Genomic DNA, 23451 nt, shown 5'->3' with positions numbered 1-23451 from the left:
CCATACCAGAGTGGTTTAGATCCAGACTAAGTTAGTGATATTTCTGTCCCATAAAAGTAGCCAATGAGTGTGTAAAGTTCTGTTGATTTAAATGGGACTGAAGTGTGACTAATTTGATCTGAAGATTTTTGGGTGAAACAGAATGAAATGCAAAGCTTAATGTAGAAATATGACATTAAGAAATATGACATTAATAATGCAAAGCTTAATGTTTTCTTCTAGGTAACTGCCCTTACTCAGGATAGTCACCATGGATAATAACGTTGCTGAGCACCAACTCAGTGGTGAGTATCTTGAATGCTGAACAAACTGTGCTAGGGTTTTGTTTGGAGATATCAGTCTTGGTAAAAGTCTCCCTGCTCAAACAATAATAATGTGATCTCCCTCCCATTTAGACATTTTCTGGACAGAACTTCCAGAAAACTCTTACAGCCCCAGAGACAGGAGGGTATCCAGACAAATACTGAGGGCTGCATCTCACATATATCTTTTGATGAAGCCCTTACCTTCAATCCAGTAGCTTTCTAACGTAAGAACTTATTCTAAGGGCCAAGCTAGGTGAGATGGTGAGAGATTTATGAGAAGCTCAATACTACCAGGTGCACACAGAGTAAGTTCTCTAGTTAAGGTCTGTGGAAAGAAGATGCTTGAAGCGAATATTTGGTGGCCTACCCCCAGTCTAATGTCCTCCAGATGTTTTGGACTACAACAGCCCCATCCAGCATAGTCAAGGATGATGGGTGTTGTAGTTGAAATTTGGAAGGCACCAGGCTAGGGAATGTAGACATGTTGTTGCTCAGTATTAACGTCTGAGCATTGATTCATCTGTTTCCAAGCAAAGAACCATATATTATTGTCTCAGCTAGTTACTAGAGGTTTTTCAAATGAATTTCTCTGTTGGGAAGTAGCTAGTGAAAGTATATGGGCCTTCAGGTCTCTTGGAAGCAGTTGTGTGAATACCTTTCTTTCCAGAAACACAACAATACTTGGTATGTGAAGAAGTTGTGCATTAAGTTGGTTCAAGTGTGTATCTTATTGCCACTTCTTGTAGATCACTGCAAACTGTAGAATGTGTGTTTGCTTGAAAGCTGTTCCCATTTATCATAATCAGGTGGGAGCAATTTTCTGTGCCAGTATGAAATTCATAGCATGGTTGAACAGTGGGCCATCTATCAACATTGAAAAGATTATTGCAGTCCAAGTCAGGTGAGGAGACTGCTTGGATACATATAGAAACAGAATATTTGAAAGCTAAAAGTCAAAATGTAGGGGGGAAATGTTTTCCGAAACCATGAAGAAAAAAACACATTTTTATTCTCACTGGTAAGAGGAAAAATAGATCAATTTTGAAAAGCTGAAAGAAAGAAAATGCTTCTTTATAAACTAGTAATGGGTAGTATTCACAGATCAGCCATCAAAAATATTGAACAAGAACTGAATAATATGAAATCATTTAATGAAAGATTTTTCTTATGAATAGAAACATAGTGATGATAAAAACAAAGTGTTGTAATTTTTCTAAATTTGGGAAGTTACTTCAATGGCTGTAAACAAAAAATCCTGTTATGTTAAGCAATCACATATTTTCTTAGATAGTTCACTGTACAGAGAGACTATAGTTTATAGTGTCAAGCGATTGTGGTGCAGTTTTGTGTGAAATGTTGTGTACTGTTGGTGTGGGGTTGGTGGTGGTTATGAATTAAGAACGGTTAGAACCTTAATTTGCACCTTCATCCTAGCATCACAGAAGATACCACACAGAAGGCCACTTACTTAATATTCCTATAATGCTTCTGTAAGATTTCAATGTGCCATGATAACTCTCTCTCTTCTTCCAGTCATAAGAAGTCCACCTGGATGGGAAATAGGTATCTATATTACTGGAGCACTTGTTTTGCTGGGAATAGCTGGAGTAAACCTGTGGAAGCTATGGAGGTCTGGCAGCTATCCTGCACCATCTCCATTTCCAAACTACGACTACAGATACCTAGAACAAAAATATGGGACCACATATTCTCAGATCAAGCAAAAGGTAAAGGGCATTGAGAAATCCATCAGTTACCACAATCATCCATTCCCCCCTGTGCGCCATCATAATAGCAGATTTGATTAAGAGCTCCCACTTGAGTCTAGAATTTTATTCAATGGTGGGACTACGACGGCATGCGGGGAAATTAAACTCTGGGGCCTGCAAAAGGTTGATGTATTACAGTAGTAAATAGTTTGAAGTTAATCTTGAGCTCTGACTAGCTTTCTGTTCTGCTTACTGTCTGTAGAGAGCTGCGAGCAACTTCCGAAAGGCAGGAGAAAGGACCTCTCCTGTTCGCAAGCCCAGCCTGAAAATGGATGACACCTTCGAAAACATTAATGAGTTGGGCACTTTGGAGCTGATGCACAAAGACCTTGAGTTGGCTCCCTACGGGCCACTGAAAAAGTCCATCTCCACCGATTCTCTCAGTTCCATCTCCTCAATTGGAAATAACTTTGGCCATGAGTTCACAGTGGGACAGGTGGAAGTCAATATGGAATACAATGTGAACTCCAACACCTTGCATGTTACACTGCTACAGGGCAAAGATCTCATGGAGAAGGAAGATGTCAACTTTGAATCATGCTTTGTGCGCATCAGTTTGCTTCCGGATGAGCAAATAGTTGGCATTTCAAGGGTAAGTTTCCCCACCATTTTTACTTGTATACAGTGGTGCATGACATAATAGCAGATGCTCAGGATGTTTTTCACCATGTCTTCCAATCAAATGAACATGTGTTTCTTTTTGGAGTTTTTATGCTGGATTGTTGTTAGCTTAGTTGTTCAAGTGGTGAGATCTAGGCACTTTTTTGGTCTTCACTTATAGTTGATTTCAGATTCCTGAGGGAATGTTGAGTTGGTCTGAAGTTTCTCAATCATGCAAAAATGTGTTGTGTGTGATCCACATCTGCATTCTAGGAACTGTGTAATGAATTAACTGGCCATGAGCATGAGTATGGCATGCTGTGAGTATCAAACAATCTTGTTCTTCCTGTTCTTCAGTTCAATAGCACAGTGTTGACTTCCTTAGAATAGGGGTGAAAGAATGTTTGCTGTAATTAAGTGCCCATCCACACTTACTCCATCGGATTGTTTTCTCAGATACAGGTTTTTAGACAATTCTTTAAGCAGAGTAAACCAACACCTTTCCACACCATTTTATGTGGCATGTATGGGCTTTGGAATCTAGTTAAAGTATAAATGGCCTCTCAAGGGACTGTCCTGATTTGATTGTGCTTTTACTGGTGTAGACTGTTTGAGCTTTTTAGAATTGGATTTGCTAGAGTTATGTGTTATCTGTCTTTAAGAGAGCTATTGTTAGAATGTATGGATTTTTTAAAATTGTACATTGCTTTATTTGTTCTTTAATTAGAGACGTAATGTTTTATAAATGAAAATAAATATTTAAAGCCAATAGGATCAGCTGTTTCAGCCCTCCAGGTTTAATCTTTGTTAGAAATTACCTGACTTGAGATGAATTTAGCTGCCTTGATGTTGCAATCTCCGATGGCCCATAGAGTCATGTGTCACACCTTTGCCTGCTTTGATGCAATGAGACAACCTGCATTTCTAGGGTCTATGAGCAGCTATTGCTCAATGAAGCAGCAGCAATTATATAATTAAACCCATGGTTTATGAAAGTATCTTATGGGTGTAGGTTGACTGGGTGCTCTGGTAGCTTTTGCCAAAAAGGGAAACATCTTCCCTAGCTATTTATGAGTTAAGGGAAGGAAAATGACACTGCACCACTGATTCCTCCTTTTCAAGACTCCAGAGATTTCCCATAGTTCAAGAGAGGGATAATGCAAGTCCTCTTCATACAGCATCTTGCTGAATAGGAATCGGTTGTCAGAAGCAGTGTGATCACAGGGTCGCTGAACTGTAAAACTGGCAGTGACTTAAGGCCTATTTAGTCAATGTTCCCCTCACCCATTTCCTAGGCAAAATACATCACACTGTGTGGCCACATATTTATATACCCTGTTGCTTACAATTACATTCAAACAGTATGTAAAAGTGGTACTTATGGTGAAGCTAAATTGTTACAACAATTTGTAGAAAGGGGCCCTCTTGAGTCTGTTTCAGCAAAAACAACTAAGGCATTTATTATGACATAAGCTTTCATGGACTTGAGTCTACCTTATCATGAGAGAGATCTGGAAGAAGCAATATGCATGATGTCAATGCATTTGCTGAAGATGAACAACTGAAGCAGCAGGAAATTTATCAAGAGATGATAGATTGGAGAAAGTGTGGAGGGATAACATGCTTAGGAGGAGGACTGATTTGTTTCTGATATTTTAGTTTTGATGCCTGCCTTGGAAATTATTGTTGTAGTTTAGTTCTGGTCTTATGGTTTGGGCTAGGAATGGGTGCTGAGATGTATTTTAATACTGAGTGATGTTTGAATTTGTTAGCTGCCTTGAATTTCTTTTGAAAATTAGGCAGGATTATGTTGAGCAATTAGTAAGCGGTTTTGTTTAAGGCATTAATAACATTTAAATCAATTACTTAATTCAAGGTGCTTTCTTTTCTTGGTGATTTAAATTGTCTTTACTTAAATTACTTCACATAGCATAGTATTGAGGACTTTGAAGTCTCTTTTTTTACAAAGATGGATGCAGCAACTCAGGATTCAGTAGCTTGCCAGCACCTGTTTTGTTTCCTGTGAATTAGTCTAATCTAATTCTCAACTCTCAGGTGTGAATTCCTGCCATTTGAAAACAAAGTTTTCTTAAAGCCTCCATCTCTGATGTCTTATTCATCTTACAGAATAGATTTAATTGCTACCGTAAAAGTTAGAAAATTGACAGATGGTATTCCAAACAACCTCCACAGAGGAAACTTTGACTGTATCGCAAGGCTTATACCCCAAAATTGTTAATCCTTCAGGAAAGGCTCCTGTTGTGAATAAGATTTCCAGAACAGGAAGGCAACCACATGTATTGATTTCGCAGGTTCATCGAGGCTGAGGGCCTTGAAGAACTTGTACAAAAACAATCAATATAGTTGTCTTTCTTCTCTTGGGGTACAGATTCATTTAACAGACAATGTCGGTGCTTTTTCACCTTGCTCTTCGTCTACATTGCAGTCACTAGGTGACAATGTAATGCTAGCAGCACCGCTAACTGCATTCTCTTACACTTGGGGTCCACCTTTAGCCCAAACGTGCAATTGGGAACCCACTTTTAAATTCTTTTTACCTTATGTTTGTGAGATGGTACTGCTCCTCTTGGAAGACCAATGCTTTCGCTTAAAGAAAGGCAAAGAAACTCCTAAATAGTCACCAGTAGAATTGTCACCTTCTGAACCAACCATTTGATGATATGCTGATGCCATTATATGAGAAGATTCTTCTGCTAATTCCTGCATTTGAGGTTGCTATTAAAGAAACAAGAGGCGACCAGGCCGTCTTTCCACCCAGGTAATTTGGCAACCCTACATCGACCATGTTTTCCAAACAGATGCCTCAATATAATTTCCATTCAAGGACTGATTCAATTCCACCTTCTCCACCCCCGGCAGTCTTGCTTAAGAGAACGGTTGTGGAATGTTGTGGCAGAAGTTCAGCATAATTGCTGTGGGTTGGCATCACATTCTTCTTCATGAAAATCATATGGTAATTATTTTAGCTACAGGTCTGCAGATTAGTTTCCAGCAAGAGTTCCATGAGACATTAAATTGCTCCTGTGGGTAGACTGCTTACAACACAGACTTTTACACACACAAGCAGGCAAAAAGTGCTAATCTGAAGAGGCTGAGCAGTTGGAGGCCATTGGGCCAAATCGGATAGATGTGACAGAAGCATCCCACAAGTTGCCAGCTCAGAGGTAAAAAGAGGCATGTGGAAGGGACAACATATGTGGCAAGAAACCTAGTCAACAGGCCACTTGTGGCTTTGGCCCAACATCTCTTACTCCCTTTTCACAATGGCCTCTCTGGCAAAACGAATGACTGATCTGGGGCCTTGGTGGTTTATAGACTGCTTACCGCGGCATTCACACAGCTTTTGTATGTGTGGGTTTGTAGAATTTATTTGCTAATAGTTAGGTCACTGTGGCAAATCTGGAAAACGTCCCATTTCCCTACAAACCATTGCTTCCTCGTGGCCTTCAATAACTGTAAGCTCCATGATGTTGTAGCTCACTGAGGGAAGAAAGACTTGTGTTGGTGCTGACCACAATCTGCTCTGTTCTTTTACTGCTTTGTCTCCTGGATGAAATCAGCAGTTAACTTCAACTGTAAGTAGACTGGAGAACTACAGGCAGAGCAATTTGTATAAATGGCATTTCTGGACAAGCTGATATGAGCTTGGCAAAAAAGGAGAGCAGTTGGGAGCTTGGATGTGGAAAACATAAGGACAATTACTAGGCTTGGAAAATGTGTGTGTGATTGTTTTTGAAAGGATTGTTTCCCCTGCTTCTCGTCCTACCAGGGCCACAGGAGGCAACTTGCTTCTCTCTGCAAAGCCATTTTGCAAAATCAAGGCCATGAGCCTTAATACATAATGCTATTTCTTTGGCTGTGGCAACAAACTGGTTTGCCTCTCAATCAGTGAGCAAGTGATAGAAAGCAACTTTTCTAGTTGGATTAAAATGGCTATTTCCAGGCTGCAATCCTAAATAAGTGTACTAGGAAATAACCCCCACCCACCCCCAAACACAGTAGCATTTACTTCCAAGTAAACATGCATGTTGAGTCGTTTGGATATAACTCTGCATTTGGCATTTGGATATAACTCTGGCCATTAACCACGGTATTCAAATCGGCACTCGTGGCTTGTTTCTCCCAAACATATCATAGGGTTGCCATACATCTGGAATTTCCCGGACATATATGGAATACTGCAGCCGCAAGTAGTGTCCGGGCGGAAATCGGCAAAGTGTCTCCGAAATTTGGCAAAACCCTTACATATCACCATTGGGAAGCAAAGCTTTGGGTTCCTTGCAATAACTTCCTCTGATACATACATACATACAGTTCCTCTTGGGATTTGTCTATTCAGTAGTGGTGGGTTGGTGGGTGGGTGTGGGTGTAGGTGGGGGGGGGAGAGAGAGAGAGAGAGAAACAAAAATAGACAAGCTGCTCACTACCCAATTGGATTTTCCAAGAGTACAAAATATTGTCTGACAAATACCTTGGTAGTAGCTTTGGTTAAAAGAAAATCTCATCAAATAAAGACCATTCTCTCTATATTTATGCTTTAGTGATATTTATTATTTATCACCTCTTATCTATAATTCACGGACATTATTGTCTCTTCAGTGTCCTGTGACAAGTAATAAAGACACATTAGTTCCCCCCCCCTTTTAATGCTCTCCAGTATTTTAAGAAAATAAGTAACATTGGTAGATCATCTTTCATCTAATGACTATACAAATTTGCGCAGAGATCAGTCCTTCCCCACTGTTGCTAAAAGCCACAAGAAGAGATGCTTAGTAGTGATAGCATCACATTCTCTCCTGCATTGATTTAAGACAGCACATGTAAAGCAGTGATGGAAAGCAAAGAACCCACGGACAGTATTCTTTTCTGCTTTGTACCTAACCCAAGGCATGCCTGACCCTTAACCTACTCAATCATTTCCTGGCTGAGCCAAACTCTTCTGTTTTAAATCACTCTCCCACACAGTAGCTAGCAAGCATCTTTTCAGTGTCACGTTACACCTGTGTCAATCAGCGTTGCCCACATTTCATCTCTTGCATTCCTACCAAGAGTGGGATATTTGTTCAGCATTACAAGTGCCATCATACTTTTTCTTCATCTGAGCTACCTTTTGAGACATTTTATCTACCCCATACCATTCCCACTAAATCTCTCCAGTTTGTTAGCATCTTCTTTAATGTTGGCACCTTGAAGTGAATGCAGTATTCTAGATGAAGTCTCAGAATGGTGGAGCAGAATAGCCCCTTTCAGATTTGGGATCTTATGCTTATGTGGAAACCGAAACTTCTAATGGTCATGGTTCCTTATGAGCAGTTTGCTTTCAGGAAGCTCCCTTGTGCAGAGTCAGACCAATTCACCAATCTGCCTCAGTATTGTCTGCATTGACTGGCAGCAGCGCTCCATGCTTTCAGCCACAAGTCTCTTCCAGACCTACCTAGAGATGTCAGGAATTGACCCTGGGATCTTCATGCAAGACAGATTCTCTTCCAGTGAGCTACAGCTTTGCCCTCTCTGTTCCTCCAACACCTTGCTTAACCTCATCGTCTCTTTAATATGTTACTCTCCAAGTTGTACTTTTTAATGGCAGAAGGTTCGGTTCAGGGATGGGAAACATGTGCTCCCTCAGACGTTGCTGGGCTATAGCTCCAGTCATCCATGAACATTGGCCATATTGACTGGGACTGATGGGATTTGGAGTCCCTACAACATCTTTGCTGTCCACAGGTTCCCTATCCCTAGTTCAGCATGTTGTTTTTCATAACTAGGCTTCAGCTGAACCACTTCCATCAATGAGCTCTCAGGTAACAGAGCACACAGAGCCTAATGGGAGCTTCACCCTCAAAGTGCAAGGTTGACACACTGGCTTCTTTGATTGTGTCAATACACAACAAACGACAAATCACAATAAGGTTTGAAGAGCATACTATAGACATGAATAATGACATTATATTTGCCTTTCACCTAGAAGATTGTAGGCTCTGAAGAATTATTCAACCTTAGAGTGGAATTTAATCCTGTTCCATCGAGTAGATGCATGCCATGGCATTTCACTGGCACCTAGCACTCCTAATGCCACGCCACATTGTTTCCGTCATCTTGCATGCCTTTGGTAGCACATCCAGGTCCCCTGCTGCAATGCAGCCTGTTTCTTTGGCAGCCTACAGAATATGTGACATCTTGGGAAACCTATCAGAGATTTCAGAGGGGACAAAAGTTGTGTGACTTACAACACATTTGTGTTATCACCGCAGCTGAGAAATGCTGACATTAATCTACAGGCAAAACAGTCGATCCCAACTCTGTATCATATATCAAGCAGAAATATGTTTTGTTTACACACGTTCCAGCTTCTTGAATACTAGAGGTTTTAAATTCCTGAACTATATACCTGCAAGGATTGATGTGTAATGTTGTTACTTGTAACCCCAAAGTATTAGTCATATTAATAAAGTTAGTGCATCTTGTTTATTAATCTATCAATATTCAATCCCTTTGGGACCCTAACAATGACATTGTAAGGGAGGCAAGGGAGAGAAGGTGCCTGTAGGAAGATAGTGGAAGGCACATTTTTCTTTTTACAATTCACTAGAAAGTAACTGCACATTATGATGTACAATCGCTTCCTGGGAGCATTTCAAAACATTAAAACAAAAACCTGTGCAGCCATTGTGGAGGTATTAGCTGGCCTGAGCAGTTGTAAAATGTTAAAGGAAAGAAGACAGACCTTGAACCACCTCGTATATATACTACATGCCTTTGTGTATATTATTTGTTTGTTGTTTATAAGGTTTAATCCACAGATCTATGTTCTGATCTCTGCGTAGGTGCGGAAAGCATTTTTAGTTTCTTCTAATTTCTCTCTCTCTCTCTCTCTTTTTAAAATTATGTTGTCAGCCAGTTTGGGTATTTTACTTTAAATGAAAATATGTGATGAAATAAACATTTTAATAAATCACAATTTTTTCCTTACATGCAAAGTGAAATTTATATAAAAAGGGGGGATGAGATGAACATTGTGCCCACACCTCTGCTGTTCTAAAAATGAATTTCCTTTCATCACCTTAAATCTCCTTTTCCTGCCTAGCGTGTCACAACATGGTTCAGGTGGGGCGTTCCCTGTATCGTTCCAATTTTAGTAAATGTGCTGCTGAAGCCAGTACTCTTCTGGGGTCTTCCACTAGGCTAAGAAATCTTTTGCTAATGCATCCACTTCATGTTTTAATCATGTCAGAAGCTTTCTAATATGTATCTGGCAGAAGCAACTGGATTTACCTAGAATCCCTAAGAAATCTAAGCAGTGTGTTTAGCCAGGTGGAGAGACTTCTCCTCCACTCCAAAGAAAAGAGATGGAAAGCGAACAAGATTAGAACAATGTTAAGCCAACTATAACCCAGGCTTCGTTCAGAATGCTGCAAGAGTATTTTAAAAGTTCACTTGTTTACTACAACTGTAACCTGTCCTACTCATAACATGCCCAGAGCGGCATTTTAGGCTTACAGCAGCCCTGCGAGATAAATCAGGCTGAGAACAAGTGTCTGCTAGCCCACCATTTTTGTGTAATGTTGGATGCAAAGGTTCTGTGCAAATCCATTTTCAGTATTCGTATACTTTGTATATAAGACATATAAAGCTGCATATGTGAAACTTGAATACAGTGGAACCTCGGGTTACGTACCGTCCTCCTTACGAGCACTTCGGGTAACGAGCTCCACTAACCCAGAAGTAGATGTTCCTGGTTGCGAACTTTGCCCTGGGATTCGAGTGGAAGTCGTGCGGCAGCAGTGGGAGGCCCCATTAGCGAAAGCGTGCCTCACGTTAAGAACGGTTTCGGGTTAAGAACGGACCTCCCCAATGAATTAAGTTCGTAACCAGAGGTACCACTGTAAAAGCTAATTTGTAGAAAGCCTGTTCTGGACTGCATTTGTCCAGCAGTGGAAATTCAGATGAAGGCACTATCAGTTTTCCGACATTTGTACACACTGCCATGCAACAGATTGTTGCTAGGAGCAAAGTGATATATAGTTTAGTTATTAACTTCACTGTTGAAAAATGAGGGGACTTCAGTTCCCTCTCACGCAACTCTCCAGCTTCTTTTATTAAGATGCTGAAATACTTTCTCTGCCCCAAAGCTATTAGAAAAGGATGCAGAGGGCTTAACTATTTGAGTGAGGCATTGTTGATTACAGAACAAATCCTTGTGAGTTGCTATGGGAGCTTCTTCTGCATGGCCAGGTCCCATGAAACACCAGTGATACCTGTACAGGAAGCAAGAGGTCAAGAAGCTCCCAGGACGGGGCAGCATGGGCTTGACATGGAAAACAGCCACGGCACCTATGCAGCCCACATGGTTCTCACATACAAACATTGCTTCTGCAACAGAAGACCTTTAACCACTTGGAAGCGTCCCCCATGCAAGAATGGAAACATGAACCAGCCTGAAGATATTTAAAATGCAAGGAGACCGTATCCTGTTTGTTGATTGTGAAACCTCTGAACTCTCGCTGCGCTTCATATGTTTGCAAACATTCATCTCAAATGGCCTTTAAAAATGAGTGAAAATGAGTTATATCCCCAGAGCACAGACTTGGCAGACAAACTATAAACACTGCTGCTGGGCTGGCTATGAATTGAGCTCATAAGTAGTCTGTGCTAAAGCTGTCTCTTTGCTTTTATACCCTCATCCTTCCTTTTTCTTTTTGCCCCTTTGTTTGTGTCATTCGTAGCTGAGGATTCTCTACTCATCCGCATATGCAGGCTTTACTGCAAGGAGATGCTTGTATACCGGGGATAAAAATCCTATTGGCCATTTCCCTGGAATCCTAGTCACTGAAGCAGCAGTGTACATGGGAGACAGCTCAGTAAGGTAGAACACACATGTGATTTGTGTGCAGAAGATGCTGGGTTCAATACCTGACTTCTCCAGGTGGGGCTGAGAAACATGCCTATCTAAAATCCCAGTGAGCGCCTACTAGGCTAGACAATGCTGACCTAGATGGAAAATGGTCTGAGCCTGTGCAAGGCAGCTTTGTGTGTTTGGTATTAAGCCTCTGAGCCAAATTTTGCACCTTCGTGGGCTGTAGAAGAGGAGCGCTCACAAGCATGCTATCAGGTGGATTAATGGATTGATCAACCCTTAAAACCTTTTCAGGAGTTCTTGAGTGTCAAGGATAAGGAACTTATGGCTCTCCAGATGTTTCTGGAATACAACATTCCTATCCTCTGTCTGTTGGTCATGCTAACTGAGTAGATCAGTAATATATGAGGAGGCTACTTAAAAGGCGGCTTGCTGACCATTGTAATAATCCTTGGTTAATATGCCGCTGCAGGAACGTGTTGGGTATGTTTTAGGACAAGCTCCCACTTTATGTTGAGTGATGGCAAGGCGCAAGATGCCTGACCCTGGTCCCATCAATTCCAGGGCAAGGACACATCTGTGAGCTGTTTCCAGGCAAGAGCATGGGCTACATGGAGCTATAGTCTGACTCTTTGTAAGGCAGTTGCATCTGCTTCCTGTGAGTGAACCTAAAGTATGGAGCCTAGCATTGCTCCCAGAAGCCTTTGCAAAGCATTCATCATTGGATGCCCATATGCAAAATCTTCCCTTCAAGTAGAAATGTTGAAAGCTATCAAGGTAGATAATTGTTTTATTTATTAAATTTTTATGTTGTGTTTCACAACATAAAAATGCAAAATGAGAACACAAAATACATAATAAAACAAAAACTCTCCTCCCAACAAACACAGAGGGCATAGAATGTTAATCAACCAGATGTGGTATGAATCCAAGGGTTGGTGGCTTAGGAAAAGTTAACCCAGAGCTTTCCAAATTGTGTATTGCGCGACACGTTAGTGTGTCGGCTGCAGTGTGTAGGGTCGTCACACAAACACAATCTGCTCCCAGGGCTGGAAAGGGGTTAGTTTAACCTCTGGTTTGCTAGTAAAACTGAATTACTATGTCACAAAATGATGCATGTCTAAAAAGTGTGTCACCAACATGTAAAGTTTGGAAAGCTCTGAGTTAACCCATCGTGGTGGAGGTACCCACTATTCTGTGTCTGTTGCATTGGGGAAGCTCTGTGCAGCATTGATCTCCTACCTGCTTACAATATATGGGTGGCAATATCCTTCCAAGGATAGGAGTAAATGCACCCCTGAATTCCTTGATATGATCCATTCTATAACTGAAAGGCCTGAGGGAATCCTAGAAGGGTCATTGTTGACCAGAAAGCACAGTCCCACCCTGAGCCTTGATTGACTGGGCAAAGGGTGCCATTGGTGTGAGAGCTGATTAAGCTATGTTAGAGAGCGGTACAGCCCTAGATTTAATCTGTGTGTTGAAGGTGGTGGTGATTTCCTAACAACTGTTTGGGAAACACCAAGTTGTACTAGCTACGTGCCAGTTTCCAGTTGCCTGCTTGAGAGTGCCTTCTTCACAGAAGTTATGTTACATTATTCAGGTAATTAACTGCCCAGGGCTGCTTGAGACTCTGCCAAAAAGCTCCAACATTAAGATGCTGCTGAGAGAGTTCCTTAAGTATAAAGTGCCCTAATGGAGGAAACAAAACAATGTTATAGAGAAGAAGGGTGCTTAATTTATTAGGAATTGGAGAAGGGGGGATGTGTATTAGAACGAAGGAGGGAATAAAACAAGACCAGAAGACGTTACCATTGAGAACATCAAAAGTATGATTAAAGAGCATTTATTTTAAAAATATTCACATAACGGTGATGGGTGTGAAAAGGGTCAAGACATTTCTTAGGAATGAATTGGCACTTTCAGGTTCCAGAAGCCTACAAAGATAGATGAGAGAAGGTAGGCTGTATGCACACTAACCCATTTGTAACACAAAATATGTAGTTTTTCTCAATTCTGAATCATTCATACTTGTCTTCAGCCTGCTGTTTTCAATTTAGATTGATTCTAGATCATGCTGCCCACAAGGGTAGTGTGGTTACTTGATACATCTTTGAACACCATGCATATACCTCAATGAATGAATAAGGGTGATGCGATCTTAGTATACACTCAACCAAGTGAGGCATTGTGGAGGCTTGGTGGACACACTACCCTTTGAAGTTAGGGTCTTCTTGAGCAACCCATTTGGAGCTGTTAGGGCATTTTCCTACTTCAATTTGTGACAGTTGATGAGTCCTGGGGCTCAATGTGGACTGGGAACTTGGCCCTGGCTTCTCGATTTGCTTTTATTTCTAGCCTTCTTCTTCTCAAGGGCTAAGGGAAGAGGACACCAATGATTCATTTTTTTAAAATAAAGGTATCCCCTGCAGATGAAAATTGCCTCCCACTTGCTTAGCTATGGCTGTTGAGTGTCAGCCCAAAAAGGAAAGTTTTACAGTTCTTGTGTAATACAATAGTACTTTGGGTTACAGATGCTTCAGGTTACAGACGCTTCAGGTTACAGACTCCGCTAACCCAGAAATAAATACCTTGAGTTAAGAACTTTGCTTCAGGATGAGAACAGAAATTGTGCTCCGGCGGTGTGGCGGCAGCAGGAGGCCCCCATTAGCTAAAGTGGTGCTTCAGGTTAAGAACAGTTTCAGGTTAAGAATGGACCTCCAGAACTAATTAAGTACTTAACCCGAGGTACCACTGTACAGTGGTGCCCCGCAAGGCGAATGCCTCGCAAGACGGAAAACCCGCTAGACGAAAGGGTTTTCCGTTTTGGAGGTGCTTCGCAAAACGAATTTCCTATGGGCTTGCTTCGCAAGACGAAAATGTCTTGCGAGTTCCTGTGGGGTTTTTTTCCCTCCCCCCCCCTTTTCCCCAAGCCTCTAAGCCGCTTAACAGCTGATCCGCTAAGCCACTTATCAGCTGATCCGCTAAGCCCGCTAATGGGCTTGCTTCGCAAGACGAAAAAACCGCAAGACAAAGATACTCACGGAACGGATTCTTTTCGTCTTGCGAGGCACCACTGTATGTTGGCTCCATTTGGAGGCTGCCATTTCTGATTAGGGCGGTAGAAAAGGAGGCTTCTCTTCCTTTTATAGTTGTGTAGAAGAGGGAAAGTCTGCAAGGGTAATCTGCCAGGCAAGCTTTTTCTTATGTAAAGAAAAACAAGTCTGTTCATCCCCTACCAGAACTGAAGGGATTATTAATTTATTGTGTCCTCTTCCAGGGGCTAATTTGCGAGGGATTCTGGGCATGTTTATAGCACTGCACTGTCTCGTTGCAGATGGATGGTGCAGACATGCAGTTATACGAGTCTGTAGCTAGTGACCCAGCTCTAAACATATTTACTTTGAAGCAAGTGCCATTGATTTTCAATAGAATTTGCTCTCAGATGAGGTGTTGTTTTTCCCATGAGGAGCAGAACCTGTTTAGTTATTTTGTTCTTGCCCTTTGAAAAGCTTCTGGCTCAGTTTGGGCAGCTGAGAGTGAGTTTGCTCTTCTTGCCCTGGTGCCTTGTGACAGCTAAGCTGGGCACACACAGCAAACATCCTCCCTCCTCAACCTGCCCTACTACTGAGAAACGATGAAAATTTAATGCTTGCTTCGCTTGCTGTGTTCTCTGGGCTAACTCTGTCTTTTCCAAGCACCAGGGGGGCTTGTGCCAGGCAGCCAGAGATGCTGGAGGGAGGAGGATGGAAGAAACTCAGCAGCGTATCAGGCAGAGCAGCTCAAGCCCCAAAGGCTTCATTAGGGAGGTGCTCCTTGGCAGAAAGGGGCCTGGGAAACAGCAGGAAGACAATTTCTCGATCACACAGCGTCCAAGCAAAAATTAGGTGAGAGAGAGAATGCCAAAGTGGTCAGGAGCTGTTCCCAGACAGAGTGGCAGACAGTCTGCCCTCACTCAGCCAGCAAATGTCAGAAGCGTGTGAAGAAGTACTATCAAGAGGCAGGAGACTGGCAAACTTGAAACAAGCCCACAAACACCTGTCTGCCCACATGTAATTTTAGAGAAAAGTACCACGTTTTGTCAAGCTTTCCTGCTTGGTTTCCTGGAGGAGATTCGTGCTTGCCACAGGAGACCAGGTATGTGGCTGTTTACAAGCCTGAAGACTGGTTTCCCTTTATCAGGCGGCACCAATACATTCATTTATCTTGCATTCTTGAATTCTTGGCATAAGCCAGCCTTGTAAATCTGTGAACTGAAGTTACCAGCCTGCAGAACTGTTTACTAGTCATCTGGGGCTAGCAGAGGAGGGATAGAGAGTTCCAACCCTCTTTCAATAGCCTTCTCTGTTTGTATGCTGGGCACACTTTGTCCCCTATCTTCCTCCCCACCCTCCATTCTGCTCACTCATCTGTATACCATTCATTGTCTCCTAGGAGTACCAGGTGAGTGCTTAAATACAGGGCTGTCATAAACCTCTCAGTTTCACTGTTTCCTTGTGGGCAACATGGTGGCTGTGCTTAACTTCACAAGAGTCTGCAAATGGCAGATTCTGCACATTCATTGTGATTGTTGTCAATGTCTCTGAGTGTTGGGATCCTTAGAAAATATCAGGCACTGAGGACTTGATGACTGTAAAGGACAACACAAGTTGAACTGATGAATGTCTGTCTAGTCCTCTACATGCATGCAGCCAATCTTCCTTGTTGTGCAGAGATGCAAGAAGAAGGGTTTCCCCCGAGTTCAGTCCAGGAGAGAAGACCGCATGTCTGTCTAAAACATGGTGGGGATGCTTCTACAGTAGGTTCACTCTTAACGTTATGTAGATCTGGATTGCACCTTTAGGCTCCTCTGGAATCCTAGCCATGATCAGTGAAATATTCCATGATAAGCAGTGTACCAGCCTTATATAAATCAGGATCTTCTTGACGATTGCATTATTAACACTTTTGCAAAGATGCAACATCTTCAGATATCCAATAAGAAAACTAGCATGTATGATGAGATACTGACAGAAAGTGTCCTTTGTTGTGACTGGTGGAACTGGGTGGAACATTCCTTACTGCACTCCCCCTGTTGCAGCCAACAAACAGGTTCGGTTTCTTTAAAGTCAAGCTGCAGACCCCCATGAAACATGGTAATTAGGAGGATATAGGTTATATTATCTTATCCCGCACATGGAAACCTGTCTCTTGCCTTTTCATGTTGCTGAGCTTGTTCATCTGTTTGCTGCTGACCAGGGCAGACTTAGCAGTGAAGTGATATAAGGACAACACAGCTGATGAAAAGCTCTTCCATTTGCCTAATTAGCTGAGAAAATTAGAAGCCAGCCAGGGAAATCTGATGTAACTGCGGGGAGTGACAGTGCTAGGCCCAGACAGGGAGCTGAGAATGCCATTTTCTGGTGCTGCTGCATCATGCTCCACAGACCCAGGAAGGTATAACAGAAAAAAATGTGTTTCAGTGCGACATATACCAGTCACTAAAACCCACAGAGATTTCAGTGGGAACTGTCAGTACTTTGTCTGCAGTGATTTTAAAACAAGAGCCTCTTATACCAGGCTGTGCAAGTAGAAAGATTTTCTAATGATTTTCAGCCTTAGAAGGGATCACTCATATGCCATATCACAGGGGTGGCCAACTTCCAAGAGACTGTGATCTACTCACAGAGTTAAAAACTGGCAGTGATCTACCCCCTTTTTGGGGCTTCAGGTCAAAGTTGTTGAGCATGCCTGCCATATCTGAACTCTTGGCTGGTAAAGTGTCCTGCCTAGCCATGTCCTTTCTTCCACAGAAGACACACAGGCTGCATTCATGTGTGACGCCTACTTCCTGGCTTGCTGTGATTTATTGTGAACAAGCAGTGATGTCTGACCACTCCCAATTTGGTCCTTGGTTGGTTCGAGCAGGATAAACAGACCTGGAAGCCACAGTGAAGCTTGGCTTCCCATTACAATCCCAACCAGGGTTTGTGGTGTCTTGCTCCCTGATGAGCCATGAGTACAAGCCAACAGCCAAAGTCATGGCTTGTTGCCGGCTTACTGAGGAACAACAAACCACTAACCCCTGGTTTAATATAATGGGAAGCCAGCCTTAGTTGCAGCTCCTTTTTACCAGTTACACCAGGGGAGGAATGATTGGGCAATGTGCACAAGCTCATTCACAGCAAATAACAATACAGTGGTACCTCGGGTTACATATGCTTCAGGTTACAGACTCCGCTAACCCAGAAATAGTGCTTCAGGTTAAGAACTTTGCTTCAGGATGAGAACAGAAATTGTGCAGCGGTAGCGCAGCAGCAGCAGGAGGCCCCATTAGCTAAAGTGGTGCTTCAGGTTAAGAACAGTTTCAGGTTAAGAATGGACCTCCGGAACTAATTAAGTTCTTAGCCCGAGGTACCACTGTATGCCCGAAATCTGGCTTATTACATCGAGTCCTGATTCCAGATATTTCATAAGGGGTTAAAACTTTTTTTTTCTTGTCCAGCTTGGTCCAGGGGTATAATGCAGTTTCTGTGCTTCTCTGTAATCCAGTTGGAGTAATTCACCTTCTGCAGCCCAAAGTTCCTTTTTCAACTGGCCCTTTTCACTTTTCAAATATTGCTCTCTCTATCATCTATCTATCTATCATCTATCTATCTATCTATCTATCATCTATCTATCTATCTATCATCTATCTATCTTTCTTTCTATCATCTATCTCTATTTAAAAGACATTTTGTGGGTATTGAGTTCTACTGCAGTGTCACTGGACCACTCATTTATTCTTTTTGGACCACCTCAGCCAGTCCTCAACTGATCTCAGTTCTTCTGCCTGGTTGGCTTTTTCTTCATTTTCTTCCCGTTTCCACATTGTTACACACTCTCCAGGACTCCTGTTTGCTTGCCAGATCTGCTTTTACTTCTTTTTGTTCAAAGGGCTCTTTGTTCTTCTGCCTTATCCTTCTCTTCTTCTTTACTTGTATTCTTGTCGTCTTAGCTGTGCCCATCAGTCTATGGATTGGATTAATTATTTTGTTTTCCACCTCCTTCCTTCCCTTCTCTCTTGCTGTCCCCTTTCCCTGGAACTCATTGCACCAGGCTATCTGTACCTCTCCCTCTGTTTTGGCATTTGGAAAGCCATGAAAACTTATCCTGAGCTGATATCATCAGAACTCTGCATACTTTTTCACTTTCTTGAAACGTTTCTCTATTCCTAATTGACTGGGGGGAGTTTCCGTGTTGTAAGGGTGTTTTGTTTTGTTTTTTTATCTGTGGGATTTTGTTTCTTGTTTTTTAGCAGGTGGGAGGAGAATTGGTTAGATTTTAAGCCTGCGGCAGAATTTGTGCTTTTTAATACAAATATGATGGCAATATTGATGACTGAAACACCCGTAAGTGAAGTGACTCTGCTTCTAAAAGCTAACAGCAGCTAGCTTCTCTGTGGCAATGGCTGACTCCACAAATGTGTTGCAATGCTTTCCCAAGCAGCAGGTTTGCCCAGAAAGGTGACTAGTAATGTACTACTGAGCAAGGTGAAGAATCGAATAAGATCTAGAAAGGATGGAGAATGAGGGCAACCTGATGTGCAAATCCTGGTCCTTCGGGTGTTCTTAAGGATGAGAAAAAGCACCAGGGAGGGCAAAATGTCACGAGTGTGCAGGAACAATGGCATCTGAGGAGAATTGAAGGCAAAGACAGGAAATTGGTGACTGCTTTGCCATTCCCAAGGTTTGAAGAGGCTGTAGGTGAGCACCTATTTTGCATGGAGGGACACATGCTTCATCTAGGAAGCTTTGAAGGTTCTTCATCGAATCATGACACCTTTTTCCTGCTTCTGACATTCATGATTGTGTACTAAATGTAGGGTGAAAGTAGAGCATGGAAAGTAGGGTGACCCAAGAAGTAGGAGAAGAAGACAGCACACCCATATCTTTCTTAGTTATCAAAGAGAGTTTGAGCAGCATATTTAAGAGCAGCGTGGAATATTCTTATTTTGCAGTACATAAAGATAAAATGCAGGGACTTCCAAGGAACAGGATGGTAGAGTGTGGTCACAAGAGCCTGAGGGCAGGGTTCAGCCATCTGGCCCTACTCGCGGAAGCCCATGCAATGACTTCTACTCGTGCAACAGGGCCTTTCCCCTCTCTTCTCCCTGCCCACCCCCAAATTAGCTCTGGTGGCGGGTCAAGTGAACCCTCAGAACAGACCCTGGAAGGGAGGAAAGTGGTGTAGGTTCCATATCTTGCACTGGTGGAGCAATGGCCACATATTTGTAGACCAGACTTCCTGAACTTGGTGCCCTCCAATTTTTTTGAACTGCAGTCCCCATCATCTTTGACCGTTGGCCATGCTGGCTGGGTCTGATGAGGGGCCATAGTCCAACAATACCTGGAGGGAGGTGAACTTGGGGAGGAAGATTTTGTTCATGATTTCTTCCAAATCACAAGGCTTGGAGCATGGCAGTACAAAAGGGGTCGCTGTTTCTAGCATGCATTCTTGTCACGCTGGTGGCCCTACTGTAGAAAATAGCTGCAGAAAATGTCTTTTCCCCCTGTAGATTTTTGACTGAAATTGCAGCTCTTGCTTCAGTGAGGTGGAAGCTGATGCAATGAGCATCCCAGCATTGATAAGTTCATCAGTGGGGGGTGGGAGAAAATGGGGGAAGGGGTAGGTGGGTGGTTGGGAAGGAAGATTCTCTTATGAATGGACATTGTTTACAGTATTTCCTTTCAAATACCAAAGCGTCTGCCTCTTTGACTTTGTGCTGCATGGTTGATCATTTATTTAGCAAACCTCCCACGCACCCTCAGAATGGGAGACAGAAGCGGGCGAGGAGGAGGAGGTGGTGGTTCACTTTGTAAATTTACATTCTCAGAGGCAGGCCAAGGGGGGGGGTCTTCTAATTTGTATCTGAAATCTTCCCTCAGTATGATGTGTCTCCTTTGTTAATTGCAGTGTGAAGTGAGGATTAGGAGTTAAATGTTCTTTTCCTACTGGTGATCAAAATAAGCCTGAGGGGGCGGGTGGGTGGGTGTGATTTGCCCAGCGTCCAGTGCTTGGTCCTGATTCAGATTAAAGCGCTTACTTTGCAACATTTAATTCCCAGTTTCCCTCCCATGAGCTGATCTTCACAACTCCTCTCTGAGAGACAGTAATTGGCCCTAGATCACCCAGCGGACTTCATGCCTGAGCACAGATTTGAATCCACAGCCTTAGTCTTGACACTCTGAGCTCTATTCCATGCTGGCTCTGAGCCAGGGTTAAGCACCAGAGCAGAAAAACTAATAACAAAGGGTGCCTTTAGGCATGTGCATAGTCCCTTACCAAATTATGTGAGGGGGTGGTGGTATCCCGGATGAAAAATGGGCTCGGCTGTCAAGTGACCTTGAGCTATGTTCCCCAGGCCTTTTAATATATGCAGTGGTTAAGTCTTAACACTAGTGGAATGCAAATAGGCATCATTCGCTTGTTAGGTTTAATCTGTCACATTTATGTCCCTGTCTTTCCCTTCTCCGCAGCAGCTGGAAAGGGGTGATTCAAATAGGGGAAATGGTGCAGGGGGGAAGGGGTTAACCCCCTTCCCTAGAGCTGTGGACACAATCCAAGTCAGCATCTTCCCATAGCTTTTTCTTTAAGCAAAGGAAAAGAAGTGAGGGATCTGATCACAGATCTCCCCCCCCCCTCTCTCTCTCTCACACACACACACACACACACACACACACACACACACACAAAGATTTTTCTTACTTTATTTCAAAATGCGTATATCCTGTCTTTCCTTTTTGGAAGCAAAACGATATTCAAGGCAGCTGACAGTATTTAAACACAAAATACCTATTAAAACAAACTGAAGCACAAGGAGCAGCCAACCAGCAACTAATTAATCAATTAGGCAGTGGCAGTAAACAAAATCCAAAAGCCGTAAGAAAGAAAAGAGAGCAGTCATATAGGGGGATCCCTTTAAACTCAAGAGGATTTTGAATGCCCGTGGGAACAGCACAGCCTTTTTCCTGGAAGGCTGACAGATGGGGTGGAATAGCTTTCCCCTGGGAGGGAGTTCCAACCCTCAGTGCAAATATGGAGGAGGCACCGTTCTGAATGTGTGAAGCAGTGGGGATGCCTGTGTTCCTGCCCTTTGTCCTGCATCCATATAGCTACTAATCAGTTCATCGGGCACAGCTCTTCTCACACTTGCCAAGCTCCCAGAGATTGTAAGTGGCGCCCACAGAAACTCCCCTTCAGCAGAAATATTGAAGATGGAAGGTAGCTCTTGTTCCTGGCCAGCCTAGAGAGGGGCTTCTGCTTCTCCTTGCACCTTCCTTCCTCTGTCCTAAGACACATGAAAACATGATGTGGTCATTTCCCAGAAAAAAAATGTGCTTATAGGGCAAGCCCCATCACCACCACCCTTAAGCCAGCTCAAAGCTTCCATGTCTTCTCCCAGGCATGCAGATTATCCTTTCATTGCTCGTTTCCTGTTCTCTGCTCATGTGCACTAAAAAGTCATTTGGGATGCAGCCTGGAAAACGAAAGTCCAAGAGCCCAAATAAATCCCTGGGCGAGATGAAATCCAGAGATCCTGCCTTTATGTATCTTTAACAGCTGGCTCACACAAGCAAGTGCTGCCTGCCTTTTTATGCCGATGCTATTCTCTTTGGGGGCATGACTGTGTGGAGAAACTTACATGAGCTGGCTGCTTGGGATGGGGGTGGGGAGAGGGCAACAGCCATTTTCATTCCCCCAAGACCACAAAATGTGCCGCCTCTTTGTCTGTGTAAGCAGCAAATGCCTTCTTACTGCTTTGTCTCTGAGTCTGAAGTCTGAAGGGCTATCGGTTACTACAAACGGGGTGCAAGATTTCTTTATAGGAAGGTTTTCTACAGGGTCCTCCTCTCCCTGTACAATACCATGCCTTTAAAGGGTTGCTGGGAATTGTAATTTTGTGGGGGGCAAACTGCCCATAATTCTTTGAGGGAAATATTGTGCTTCAAATGTACTTTAAAGGTCTTTAAAGCAGTATCGTTTTTGTTTGGCTTGTTCTGTTTCCAACTAATCATAACTCTTTTGGTGGCAATTCATACCAGGAAAATCTGGCATTGCCCACAGAGAACTCTCCCTTTCTGTATAATGTCCTTCAACCCCAAATGGCAGATTTCAAGTGGAAACAGGAAGTGAGGGCTGTGTTACTTTTACCCACTATCTAAGGTATTCCCCCCCGGCCCCCCACCATTTTTGGGACAGTATAACTAGCATCTTGTGAGGGGGTGAGGGTCAGATCATGGAGAGGCACTCTGAACATGAGAAAACCTGACCCATTTCTATTTTGCATTGGATGTCTTCAAGTTGCAAGGCCCCTGGGAGAAAGGGGGCAAGGCTCCTGCACTCTTAATGGTTGTGTTGAAGAGGGGATTTCTGCATGAAGAAGGTGCCATCTTCCCATCTCCTGACTTGGCCACCTCCAGGAACAACAACGACAGGGTTTAGCTGGGAGGCCCAGCCAGATGGGCGGGGTACAAATAATTATTATTAGCTCTTCATGGGCTCTGAACAGAGGTTTGTGGTTTGTTTGAGGAGAAACAAAATGTGTGCCTCAGTTCAGACAGTAAAGCCAAACCTTGCTGTTTGTTGCTCCTAGGGTGGCAGCTAAGAGCGAAGTGGGAACTTTAAAGTAGCAGGGACCAGCTGTCTGTTTATTCACATTTAAACCACGCAAACATGGCCAATGTGGCTGAGAGGTTTGAGGCCATCCCTCAGAAGTAAGTTAACCCAGCCAGCATCTCCTGGCCAGTGTCTACGTTATGACAATGTGTGTCCGCCTGCATGTAATGATTGGCTGTGCCTTAGGGAACCATTCTGGGCACAAGAGTCCGTATTTCAGAAACTGTATTATTGTTTAAGCAGCTAAATCATGAATTGTTCAGTG

At 43.0% G+C, this 23451-nt stretch overlaps 1 protein-coding gene across 1 annotated transcript in view; it reads left to right on the top strand.

Moving 5' to 3' along the window:
- SYT12 (synaptotagmin 12) overlaps positions 1-23451 on the top strand; it is a 49825-nt gene that overhangs the window by 19567 nt on the left and 6807 nt on the right. Inside the window, exons 2-4 of the mRNA XM_053395808.1 lie at positions 223-284; positions 1839-2032; positions 2277-2666. Of these exons, the coding sequence (XP_053251783.1) occupies positions 251-284; positions 1839-2032; positions 2277-2666 (618 nt within the window). The 5' untranslated portion in view covers positions 223-250. The remainder of the gene's footprint in view (positions 1-222; positions 285-1838; positions 2033-2276; positions 2667-23451) is intronic.

This window comes from Podarcis raffonei, chromosome 1 (genome assembly GCF_027172205.1).
Source record: "Podarcis raffonei isolate rPodRaf1 chromosome 1, rPodRaf1.pri, whole genome shotgun sequence".
In the NCBI taxonomy this organism is placed as follows: domain Eukaryota; kingdom Metazoa; phylum Chordata; class Lepidosauria; order Squamata; family Lacertidae; genus Podarcis; species Podarcis raffonei.
This window is presented reverse-complemented; position numbering and strand designations above follow the sequence as displayed.